The sequence below is a fragment of the Paramisgurnus dabryanus genome, chromosome 15 (genome assembly GCF_030506205.2).
Source record: "Paramisgurnus dabryanus chromosome 15, PD_genome_1.1, whole genome shotgun sequence".
In the NCBI taxonomy this organism is placed as follows: domain Eukaryota; kingdom Metazoa; phylum Chordata; class Actinopteri; order Cypriniformes; family Cobitidae; genus Paramisgurnus; species Paramisgurnus dabryanus.
Genome location: NC_133351.1, coordinates 2,137,367 through 2,150,632, shown reverse-complemented (window position 1 = coordinate 2,150,632; position 13,266 = coordinate 2,137,367). Strand labels below are relative to the sequence as shown.

Below are 13,266 nucleotides of genomic sequence, written 5' to 3'. Positions count from 1 at the left end.
CGTGTGACGTCAGACGTAAGCTTTTCTTTTTTTTACCCTCAAGAGTTCCTTTAAAAAACTTCCTTAAGTGTTCCTAAGGCCACAAAATGACACCTTCACAAAACTGCTCTAAAAATATCATACGTCAATATTTTTTTTCATTTTAAACGATGCAGTCTTTTAGAACTACTTCTCCCTGAAACATAGATATCAAATATTAATTAAATTTGTGGAAATTTTAACAATTTATATGCCTCTTTGTTTACATTAGCCAATGTTTTTTTTAACAGAAAAAAACAAAAAAACTAAATATTTTCCAAAAAACACATTTGAACCACCATGTGATTATTATTATTATTATTATTATTATTATTATTATTATACCCTAGGATGGGTCAAAGATTGGTAGCACCATTGATTTTCATGCATTGTTATTTTTTGAACAAGGTCAGATTTTATAAAAAACTTCCTTAAGTGTTCCTAAGGCCACAAAATGACACCTTCCCAAAAATTGCTCTAAAAAAAAATCATACGTCAATATTTTTTTTCATTTTAAACAATGTCGTCTTTTAGAACTACTTCTGCCTGAAACATAGATATCAAATATTAATTAAATTTGTGGAAATTTTAACCCTTTATATGACTGTTTGCTTACATAAGCCCATGTTTTTTTACAGAAAAAAAACAAAATATTTTCCAAAAAACATATTTGAACCACCATGTGATTATTATTATTATTATTATTATTATTATTATACCCTAGGATGGGTCAAAGATTGGTAGCACCATTGATTTTCATGCATTGTTATTTTTTGAACAAGGTCAGATTTTATAAAAAACTTCCTTATGGTCTACGATTTCAAAGATTGTTCATTATTAATAACCTCATTTAGATGCTGGTTATGGTTCTACAGTAAAATCCTAACAATATGAAGAGAAAAAAGAATTTTAAAAATCCGTTCAGTCTATTGGGTGTATGGTAGCAGATAAGTTGACCAATGTAAACTGTCCGGCCGGACAGCTTACATTGGTTAACTGCTCTCATCCAATCCCTGCTACATTTGAAAATCCACCTCGTGCTCGCGTCTCCACCCCATCGCACACCACCCCGCCCCTCTCCTGCCTGCGACATGAAATTTGTGTCAGTGTATGGTAGCTAGCGTGGAAAAAAAACTAAACGACAGCAGCAAGCAGCCCCTGCTTGTCCCTACAGTAAAGGTTGGAAGAAAAAGGAAGTCTGTTGAAGAAAGAGCAGAGGTTAAAAAAATTTGAAAAACGCCGGACTCTAAGTAGAATCAATATAGGGTTGACCGTTGGACAAAGCTTCAGGGAGATTTGGGGCTGAAAACCGACTCTGACACGGCAGACTTTTTGTTGAACAGGTACGCACTTATTTATACTTTTATTGTGTGAGGTGTTACATAAATATATTTTTATGAGTCTGACAACATGCTGCCGGTCGGCATCTGAATGTTAGCCGTTTAGCATCGCGTATCACGGGTCAAAATAATTATATTTACAAAGATTGTGTGAGGTGTTACATAAATATATTATTATCAATCTGACAACATGCTCATGCTGCCATTTAGCATCGCGTATCACGGGTCAAAATAATTATATTTACAAAGATTGTGTGAGGTGTTACATAAATATAGTATTATCAATCTGACAACATGCTCATGCTGCCGGTCGGCATTGAAATGTTAGCCGTTTAGCATCGCGTATCACGGGTCAAAGTAATTATATATATATAAAGTCATTTCTTGAAGCTCAGGAGGGGAAACGTATGCCAAACGTTGTTGTGAAAGTAAATAACGTCAATTGCAATTATAATTGTTCATTCCTTCAAGGCTTTATGTGTTTACTGCTCGGTAAATCTCTGTTCTGATGTTTACTACCAGTGATCACAGCTTGAATGAGTGACGTTGTTCAGGTCTTTCCCGGTGGGAGGGATCAGGTAGCACAGAGGGGCGGGATGAGTTTTTTAAAACTTACTAACTGTCTTAGGCTTTCTCGACCGATTTTCAACATCGTAGACTACAGCTTTAAGTGTTCCTAAGGCCACAAAATGACACCTTCCTAAAAATTGCTCTAAAAATATCATATGTCAATATTTTTTCCACTTTAAACGATTCAGTCTTTTAGAACAACAACTGCCTGAAACATACATATGAAATATTAATTCAATTTGTGGAAATTTTTACCCTTTACATGCCAGTTTGTTTACATTAACCCATGTTTTTTAAGAGAAAAAACAAAAAAACTAAATATTTTCCCCCAAAAAAACATTTGAACTACCATTTGATTATAATTATTATTAGACCCTAGGATGGGTCAAAGATTGGTAGCAACATTGATTTTGATGCATTGTTATTTTTTGAACAGGGTCAGATTTTATACAAAACTCACACTTCCTAAGGCCAAAATGATCCTAAGGCCAAAATGACACCTTCCCAAAAACTGCTCTAAAAATATCATACATCAATAATTTTTTCCACTTTAAACTATTAAATGTTTTAACACTCTTCCTGAAACATATATGTCAAATATTAATTAAATTTGGGGAAATTTTAACCCTTTACATGCCAATATGTTAACATTAATCGAACCACAGTGTTCGGCTGATGTCGTGAAACCTTTTGTTGGACATCGTAGCCCAGATAGTGACCTGTCCTGATTTCTTACTCCAGAGACTGAGGGCTGATTCATTTTTTATCTGTAAACACCGGTCAGAATGAGCAGCCCCACATAAGCCTGCAGTTTCTCTGTCTCAAGATCTCTCCAGTCTATGACTGTCTCCCATCTAGGTTTGTCATGGCCCCAATATACTGCAGGATTTCATGCATCAGCATCAATGAAAAGCTTCGAGTCAGGGCTCTGATTCGGGCAGTGGCGTGTGTGAGCCCTGGGATCAAATCTCTGGCTGCTGGGAAGTAGCGGAGCGTCTCCATGTTTGTGGGAGACCAGAAGATTTTTCAATATTTGACATCCATCCTGCAGCCACTTCATCCATCTCCTCTCCGCTCTCACCTTCTGACAAGTCTTCTGAAGATCACTTTAATGAATTAGACTCCAGCTGGTCTTCTTCCACCTCTGAGTCCTCCGTGTCGACCTCAGAATCCTCGGAGGAAGATGAGGAGCCATCCTCGCTCTTGAAGTGCATGATTATTTCAGGAGCCTTATGTGTGCTGTAATGCCTTGCCATTTTCACTACTTCTGCTAAACTGTTCATACTTATAGCAGTGTACTTGCATAAACAACATGAGCGAGAAACAAAATGAACATTGATTTTGTTTTGGTTCTGGCCTCTCATCGTTTTTATTACTGAATTAGTTTATAACGCAGAATGTGCCCTTCAAAGAGAGAAGAATTTGGATATGTTGAATATGCCCCCCTGCCCCACTCAACACCGACTCCACCCCGAAATCACCACCACCCCCTTACCACTCAGAAACACTTCTTTTACACACACACCAATTTTCAACATTAAAGGTTTATCTTTTCAGCAGCTATGCGGTCCAAAAATTGTGACATTTTGATGAATGCATGAAATGGTAAAAAGTAGCGCCACCTGGTGGACAAGTATAAAAATTAAAACTTCAAGGCCAGTAGTTTAAAATGATATATTGACATAAAGGTATGTATTAGTTTATGTTAAGATAAATGGGGGGGTCAAAAATGGTAGTTATAATGGTTTTCAATGGGGCAGTTTTTGTCCTTAGGAACACATTAGTCGGTTTTTGCGTAGCTTAGCCATTTTAAGCTAATTTAAAAAACTGAAACCAAAATTCAAAAATGATTAACCTTTGGCAAGTTTGGGCAATATTCAATCATCACAGTCAAGATGGTTTAAAAATCAAAATCAAAATGGCACAAAATGTCCCTAGGAACTCTTAAGGGTTAAGCAGATGGCAGATGTATCCCATGATATATTCCTGCTAAAAGAAACCAATTAGACACCATCACAGAAATTCTATTGGTTTTATTGGGAATTTTATTGGTTCTAATGAAATATGGCCAAAAACACACTACAGTGTAGTGGTTTTAATGGTAAAAGCTAATGGTTCCTATTGGTATTTTAATGAAAGCCATTAGAGTTTTATTGTTTTTTCAGCAGGGATATCATCAACAAATTTACAATCCGTTTCTCAATCCGATTATAAAGTTGACTATTATTCTTAGTTAATCGTAAATTGTTTTTAATATGCTAATGACTTGAGAATGTAATGCTCAGTTTTTTATAAATTGGGTGAGGGGGGCCATCTAGTGGATAATAGTGGAATTACAAATTGCCGTAAAAACTCGTTAGGAAAGCATCATGACAGGTAAACATTTTCTCTTAATTGACACGATAACTCGTCAATTGCGGGGAAAGAGTTAAAGGCTTAGTTCACTTCAAAATTAAAATTTTATCATAAATCACCTACCTCTGTGTTGTTCTAAACCACCAAGTCCTTCGATTGATATTTAAAAAATATATATTTTTCTAAATAAATGTTTAATAGTAATCTTCTCACTGAAAAATGACACTATATAATCCTGAATCCACCAATTAATTTAATCCTTTGTGGTAGAATGCCTCCTATAATAATAATAATCACAATGTGTAAAATAGACTTGTAAGTAAATGTAACTTTTAATTGAATATGGTGCATTTATAATAATAATACTCTAATGAATAAAACTCATTGGAGTATTTGAGGATAGTTAAAATCAACCGGATAAAAAGTTTTGCAGACTGGAAAAAAGTAAGTGTGAAGGGGTTATTAAGTTAAACAATTGTTTATTTTTACTAATAAAAAGCTCAATAAATCATTGAAATATATATACCTTATCTGTGAATTACAATGTTTTCTTCAACATTCTTAAATTTTTGTGTGTTTTATCACTGTACAAAATATGCCGCATTTTTGTCAAATCAACACATATTTTATGTTAAATTAACTAAAAAAATAAGATAAACAATTTCAACTTGTTTTTATGTCATCTTTTTTTAACCAAAACTTAGAATAGTAGGTTGAATTGACTTGCAAAACCAAGTTGTATTTTTTTACAGTGAGCTTGGGGAGATGTGGTCTGAACTCTTCTTCATATCATATTTATACTACTTTCTAATCAAGACTCTTTTTAAATTTCTTTTGAAGGAGACAGACAGATGTACCATACCCCCCAACCCCATCCAATGCTTTGACTTTATTGTGCTTGTTGTGTTTATTTCTTTACAAATGGCAGAGGTGAGCTTGACATTTTCACAGCATGCAGAGGAGCTCAGTGTGTATTAAGGGTCAGGCTCGATGGTAATGAATTTGCTTTGAACTCTGCCCCCTTTGCTCTTCCCAAACTTAATTGAAAAGGTACGTTTTTAAGTTGCTTTCCCTACTTTATTTTGCATAAACCTTTCAAAGCTTTAAATCTTATCCCATTCTGTTTGTTTGTACACTGCAAAAAATGATTTTCAAGAAAAAAAAAAGTCTTAGTATTTTTGTCTTGTTTTCAGTAAAAATATAAACAATTCTTAAATGAAGATGCTTTTTCTTGATGACCAAAACAACCCACTTAAATTTGACATTTTGGTCTAAAAACTAGACTTATTTTCTTGGGTTATTTTGCTCATTAAGAAAATAAATTGAATCTTTGTTTTTAAAGTGTAGGCTGAAGTATTAATTGTTTATGGACGTGTATTTGTTCTTCTCTCTGACCTTTCTCATTGGTTCACCTGTATCTGTGTTTGTATAAAGCACTGCTTAGTTACCTCATGTGTTTATGTATATAAGGCAGGACTGAGTTATCCTATAGCCTATCCCAGGTAACAGATTCAGTCACATGATGTTTGCACACAGCTGTTATTCAGGAAGTAAATGAACTGTGTGTAAACTGGGAGTCTTTAAGATTCAGTCTTTACATTTATTTGTAGGCTACTGAATATTAGCTTGTGTTTAAGTATAGCCTACTGTTACAATATTACACTAACAGTGGGTTATTTACCCGTTTTTTAAACAACAGGTTACAACACTTTGATGTGAAGCTTCTGTCATCAGGTGAGTACTGTACCTTTGAACTTTGTTGGCTACTTTTTATAAAATAAATATTCTTGTGTGTTATTTAGGTATTTTGATATAAAGTACAAAGAAAACATTTATATATCTCAAACATGATGAATATTATACAATAACAATGAAGAAAAAACATATTACATTTCAAAGCAATATACTAATTTATATTCAATTAATATATATTATAGGAATAACATACTTTCACAATGTAACATAAATCTAATAATTGTATTATTATTATTATTATTATTATTATTATTATTATATTTTTAATTATGGTGTATTGTGGTCTAAGGGGGCAAAATTACAGATTTGAATGAAAAATAATACTTACATGATTATGCTGCTTATTCTTCTTGTCTGTCTCATTTGCAGGTAATTTTCACTATGACATCGCTCGTGCACACCCTTCGGGACCACCTAGATGACGTCAACGGCTGCACGCTCTCGCAGAGTTTGCTGGCCACGTGCTCCGGAGACAAGACCGTGCGCGTGTACTCATTAGAGGATTTCAGTGAGCTGCGTTTTTCTCCTCTCACCGGTCATGGTTACGCGGTGCACGGTTGCTGTTTCAGCGCATGCGGCAGATTCCTCGCGTCCTGCTCCACGGACGCACTCACTAAAGTCTGGAGCACGTCCACAGGTGCGGAAGTAGCCGCGCTGCAGCACCCGGCGCGCAGTCCGGTGCGCGTTTGCGCATTTTCACCTGACGCGCGGCACCTGCTCTCGGGCGCGTCCGATGGCACTGTTGCGCTCTGGCACGTGCCATCAAAGACCCTACAGAGGTGAATATTCAGTCAAAATTCCATTTCAATAATAAAATTGAGTTTCGTTTTGAAAGAAAATAAATTGGCACAAATAATTTCAAAACTTTTTTTGACCCATAATGAGTAAATATTGGACAGAACGCGTGCTGGGTTAAAATGACACACTGTTGGGTTATTGTTATGCAACCATGGGGTAATAATAATAACCCAGCAGTTGGGTTAAAACAAGCCAGCATTGGGTCAATTTTTAACCCAGTTCTGTGTTCTGTCCAGTATTTACTCAGCATGGGTCAAAAATAACCCAGCCATTTTAGTGTGTGCTTTATGGGAGGGAAATGTTTCAAGATGGCATTTAAAGAAAGTGTTATTTTGAGACAAAGTTTTTTAATACCAATAATGTATACATATATAAAAACATAAAATGTACAACTATCTGAAAAATACATTCCTTAAAAATAGATAAACTGCTATTCCTAAATCTACTCTAGTACTAACACGTACACACATGAATGATGTATGTTTTTTCTCTTCAAATAATTCATAATGTTATTTGATATGCCTTTGAAGGCTGAATGAAAAATGTTGACTTTAGGGTTTAGTTTTGTTGAATATGTGTAACCTGAGGCTTTCTCATCTCTAGATGTTCTAGAGTCAGCGAGGGAACGGTTCTGGCCTGCTGTTTCTCTCCGTGTGATCAGATGTTTGTCACAGGATCCACACTGGGAGAACTTCACCTGTGGACTCTCACTATGAACTCTCTACACATTCAGAAAGTTGCTCATGATTTAGGGGTCAACTGCTGCCAGTTCTCTCCAAAGATCTGCACGGGTAAAACCTCGCACAGCATCTCTGTTATCTAAGACAGAAAAATTGGTTGCTGTACATGTTGTTGAATAAACCGTTCATAACCAGACAAGCTGTAAACTGGATCAGACTTCAGCGCAACCACATTAATCAAAGATCAAATTGTCGTATAATTATGCTTGCAGTTTACAGTGAGGGTTGCAAGGGGGTGGAACGTTTCCAGTAAATTTGGGAAACTTTCCATGGGAACTTAATCTGGGGAATTTTGGAAATATTCCAAATTGGAAACTTTATGGGAATATTATGAGAATTATTTGGAAATTTTATGTAAACCATAACATAAATAAACATCATAAGCAGATCATAAGCAGACATGCATGCAAGGTAATAAAAATTTTGAAGAATCCTGATACTTGCACTTGCAATTTATTTTCACAGCCTTCTTTGGTCATATTTACAAAGGGTATGAATAACTTTGAGCACGGCTGTATTACTGGTAATTCCCATGGAAAGTTTCCAACTTTAAAAATTTCCAGAATTTGGCAACCCTATTTATAGTACAGGTGTGATTATTGTGTACCATTCACTGTAATTACTTAAGTCAAATATAATTATGGTCTCTCTTGTTTATTCATGCATGTGTGTGTGTGTGTGTGTGTGTGTGTGTGTGTGTGTGTGTGTGTGTGTGTGTGGATGAATGGATGGATGGATGTATTTTTAGATGGTCCGGCAGTGAAGTTTCGATTGGTGTCTGGTGGGCAGGATAGTCAGCTGAGAGTATGGATTATTACCCAGCATGCATCAGCAGCAGGTACTCTCACTGAACCCTGCAGTCAAACTCAAAACTCACTGAAGTTCACATTAAAGTAATCAAATATATAAGAAGTATACATTGTACTGTAAAAGTCTTCTGTCATCTTAATACATTGAGCATTGATCTCACTCGAGAAACTAAAGAAATATTAACCAAACATTCTTTTAATAAGATTGCAGGGACATTTTAACACTTGACTTATCCTCTAAAACGATCCAATATCATAAGTAAATCTCAACTTCAGCTCAAATCTGATATTTGGTTCTGAACAATGCAAACAAACATGCAGTATAAACAAACACAGCCTAAATTTTAGGGATAAAACCATTTAAGCTTGGTAAATGTCCTCAGCAGTAAGAAGAGGCGGCTTCATCTTTTGATCTGTTTTAATCATCATGAGCGACTGCAGTTTGTGTTCAGTATCACTGACTGCAGGGACTGTTGATTCAGACTTGTGTTTCAAAACAAACACACAGACGCGCACACACGCACACTTATCTTTGTGTGTGTGTGTTTATCCACAGGTTATGAGATGACACTGATGTTTACACTCTCTGCTCAATCTGCACCTATCCTGTCATGTGCCGTCTCATTTGACGGACAGCTGCTCATCTCTGGGTAAGCCCCTCCCACTCATAACACAGAGGATGTATTTGATATAGAATACTATTCATCACTACTCACAGTATCATATTTTCCTAATATAGTGATGTTATGAAATCATTGCTACATAGATGTCACATGTGATATCACAATGCATTTTTAAATTAATAGGTTTGTATACTTGACATTTTGACAAATGTAGTCACCCGGGTACTACAGAGTATTTCTATACAGTACTGCATATAAGTCAGAGTAGTGTTTTGTGTAGAAGACAAGAGGGACCACTAGAGGGACCTGTAGTGTTAAAATCCCATTGAGGAATCAAGCAAAACATTACAAGACCAAACTTCACAACACTCTGAATGATTGTGATTAATCTTTCTACGTATCAAACATTATTTAAACATAAATTAAAGAGGATACAGCCACTTACATGTAAACAGTAAACAATGATCAGGTATTTGTGTGTCACAGTTTATTTATTTCTTTTTTATTAGAGAACATACAAACACATTGTTTCTAGGAAAACAGGCATCAAAGACAGAAACTCCAAAAAACAAAAAAATCTATTAAAACAGAAGACATTCACAAGACCCCAAATACAGACTTGTAGTATTTTACCCTTTTACATTGGTGTGGGTGTGGCACAGTGATACTAATAACAGCTCGGTGATGAGGTCATAACTGTGATTTATTATAAATAAACCATTGCTGTTAACTAATCAACATTAATGACTGAAATTCTAAAGAATGTTTTTTTGAATAATATATTGAGATATGTGTCATGATTATGGTATTTCATATAATTTTTAATAAAGATTGCAGCACAGACTTGTGATGGATAAATACAGTATGGCTTTTATTTTCAGGTCTGTGGATAAAACAGTAACTGTGTATAACATGGTAGGTGATCATCATCTTTATCTGGTTTATTTTATGTACAGCGTATAAAACAACAGCAGTTTCTACTGTATATCATCTGTCTTTATTAATAATTGATGATTTATATTTGTTCACTTAAGCTCTCAGTTGTAAATCTGAGCTCTGTATGTAGTCTGATGTTTGTTTTTGTGTGTAAACAGGATCGAGGAGAGCTTTTACACACTTTAACACATCATGACAGGTGAGTTCTTCATCTGATAATCTGATCTCTGTCAGTATTAATTCAGACTTTAATCTGGGCATGTTCACACTGCATATCATTTCAGAAGTCACTCATTTTGTGATTCATGTCCGTCGGTGTACTAGGGTTTTACAGTAATGTTATCTAACACTAAACAGGTTAAACCTTAGGTATCAATATTTCTAAACTGTAAAATGTTGCACTATCAAAAGTGACTCTTGTATTCCGTGCACATTCAGAATAATATAGGAGTTGTTGCTTGCAGACCTTATGCAGTATTTTTATAGCTTTAGGCAATATTTCTCTCTCGCTCTCTCTCGCTCTCTCTCTCGCTCTCTCTCTCTCTCGCTCTCTCTCTCGCTCTCTCTCTCGCTCTCTCTCTCGCTCTCTCTCTCGCTCTCTCTCTCGCTCTCTCTCTCGCTCTCTCTCTCGCTCTCTCTCGCTCGCTCTCTCTCTCTCTCGCTCTCTCTCTCTCGCTCTCTCTCGCTCTCTCTCGCTCTCTCTCGCTCTCTCTCGCTCTCTCTCGCTCTCTCTCGCTCGCTCTCGCTCGCTCTCGCTCGCCCTCGCTCTCTCTCGCTCGCCCTCTCTCTCTCTCGCTCGCTCTCTCTCGCTCGCTCTCGCTCGCTCTCTCTCTCTCTCTCTCTCTCTCTCTGCTGTAGATATGTGACCACGTGTGCGTTCTCTCCCTCCATGCTGATGTTTGCCTCTGGCTCTATGGATAAGACGGTGAATATCTGGAGAATTGAAGATGAGAATTCTCAACCATGTAAGCTCACTGAGCTCTTTCACTTTAATAAAAATACGTATAAACATCCCATTTGCTTGTGTTAAACACTATAAAGCAACCAAGTAGATGAATATTTGTCTCTGACTACTACAGTACCACCAGTGTTATGTTATGAGCAGTGGCGGCTCGTGACTCCTCATCCGAGGGGCGCAAATTCAAAATACGTGTTCGGAGTATCATGTGTGTGGTTCCCTTTTCCAAAATATGTGTCCTGCGTGTTGAGAGATCATGTGTGCATCACGTGTTTTGTCAAAATAAGTGCCTGCTGCACACGCATCAAAACCGTTTATGATAAAAGAGACGCTCATGTTCCAAAAGACACTCCCTTAACACTAAACTCTGATTACGCATGAGATTATGCGAGTATCTGGCAAACGCGAGAAAAGGGAACCACACACATGATACTTCTCTTTTATCATAAACCCTTTGACGCGTCTGCAGCAGACACTTATTTTGGCAGGACACGTGATGCACATACGATCTCTCAAAGTGCAGAACACATATTTTGAAATTATGTACCACACACGACGGGCTACATACATGTTGTGACGAACTTCGCATCGTGCGCCCTCAGAAAAAGAAGTCACCAGCCGCCACTGCTTATGAGTCAATAAAAGTTAAGCTCTATCAGCAGCATATGTACAGTACAAAAAAACATAATGCCAATTAATGGTTTACAAATAGTTGTTTTTATACATTTTCATTGTGTCTTTAAGCTTTATATATACAGCCGCAGAAAAATTTAAGAGACCATGCCAGTTTTGCCTTTAATCATAATTTCCACAATTTCTGTCCAGTGTCTCTTGAATTCTAACAATAGCAAACCTCATTACCCAGGGTTATTACATAAAATTTAATTTTTGAATTTTTCCTAAAATACATTAGCATTTTGTTAGTGAGGTTTAATTAAATTAAATTTTCTGTAAATACATGCAAACAAAAACATTATTTTATAAGGGAACTTGGCAAAATGTTGTCGCTAGTTGGCAGAATGAAACAAAAAAGATAATTTTACTTGAACACATACCTATAGATAGTCAATTTAGAAAAACTGAAAATAATCTTGAAGTGCTCTCTTAATTTTCTGCGGCTGTATGTGTTATGCAATTTTAATGCATTAAACTTTATTCATTATATGTACTGTACATTACTTTAATGATTGAATTAATGTACAGAACATATAATGAATAATGAAAGTACACTGTTTACATTATGGGGCGGTTTCCTGGACAGGGTTTAGATTAATCTAATTTATATTCTGACATTTTAGTAGTTTTTGCAAACATACCTTACAATAAACATTTCTGATGTGCATCTTGACACAGTATGTAAAGATATGTCAAGGTATGTTTTTAAATTAAGACATTTCAAACATTCATTTTAGTCTGGGACTAGGATAAGCCCTGTCCAGGAAACCACCCCTACATGTTTCATTGAAAGAAAATGAACATTTAATGCAAACACCTTTAACATTCTGATTAATCTAAAACAATTCTTAAATAGATTATGTTTGTGTGTGTGTGTACACGTGTGTAGTCATATTTTGTGACCCTGCTCTTGCTGGGTTGTCACTGCCATGCCAACAGATGAGAACTTTATGATGGGCATCAGCTCGGCGGCATTCCAAACATTGTACAATTACAATCTTCATGGTGTCTGGGATCTGAAATACCCCTGGAAATTCAGAACCTCTGACACTGAATAGAGTTCAAACAGAACAGCTGGTGTCCAGCCAATGAAAAATATAATTGAAAGCCATAAAATAAACCATCTGTCTGTTGTATAATGATGGCTTAAAAATATTCACTCAAAAATGACAATTCTGTCATTATTGACATATAAACTATGGAAACCTTATTCCGCCACATAAGGAAAAAAATCAAGCTCTTGTAAATCAAAATTATGAGATAACAATCGAAATTATGACTTTTAAAGTTTGACTTTTTATCTCATAATTATGACTTTTATAGTAATAATTTTTATTTTTAAATTTATATTTTCAATTTTTTTCATGATTAATTTTTTTTTAAATCTCATAAATTTCAACATTTATAGTCATAATTTAGATTTTTAATGTCATAGTTTAGATTTTTTATCTCATCATTTAGATTTTTTAATTTCATAATTTTGACTTTTAGTCATAATTTAGATTTAATCATCTCATAATTTTGACTTTTATCTTATAATTTCGACTTTTAGAGTAATAATTTAGATTTTTTATCTCGTAATTTTGACTTTTTATTTCATAATTTAGATTTTTTAATCTCCTAATTTCAAATTTTTATCTCATAATTTAGTTTTTTATCTCATACTTTCTTTTTTTTAATCTCATGATT

General features: G+C 35.4%; 1 protein-coding gene across 4 annotated transcripts in view; it reads left to right on the top strand.

The window, feature by feature from the left end:
- LOC135733618 (WD repeat, SAM and U-box domain-containing protein 1-like) overlaps nucleotides 1-13,266 on the top strand; it is a 36,522-nt gene that overhangs the window by 3,056 nt on the left and 20,200 nt on the right. The window contains exons 3-11 of one of the 4 annotated variants that reach the window (XM_065252384.2): nucleotides 5,235-5,333; nucleotides 5,983-6,017; nucleotides 6,408-6,817; nucleotides 7,440-7,627; nucleotides 8,325-8,414; nucleotides 8,942-9,035; nucleotides 9,890-9,923; nucleotides 10,103-10,143; nucleotides 10,803-10,909. In XM_065252384.2, the coding sequence (XP_065108456.1) occupies nucleotides 6,420-6,817; nucleotides 7,440-7,627; nucleotides 8,325-8,414; nucleotides 8,942-9,035; nucleotides 9,890-9,923; nucleotides 10,103-10,143; nucleotides 10,803-10,909 (952 nt within the window). In that variant the 5' untranslated portion in view covers nucleotides 5,235-5,333; nucleotides 5,983-6,017; nucleotides 6,408-6,419. Of the gene's footprint in view, nucleotides 1-5,211; nucleotides 5,334-5,930; nucleotides 6,018-6,407; nucleotides 6,818-7,439; nucleotides 7,628-8,324; nucleotides 8,415-8,941; nucleotides 9,036-9,889; nucleotides 9,924-10,102; nucleotides 10,144-10,802; nucleotides 10,910-13,266 lie in introns of those variants that run through there. The other 3 variants (XM_065252383.2, XM_065252385.2, XM_065252386.1) reach the window with 3 other exon arrangements.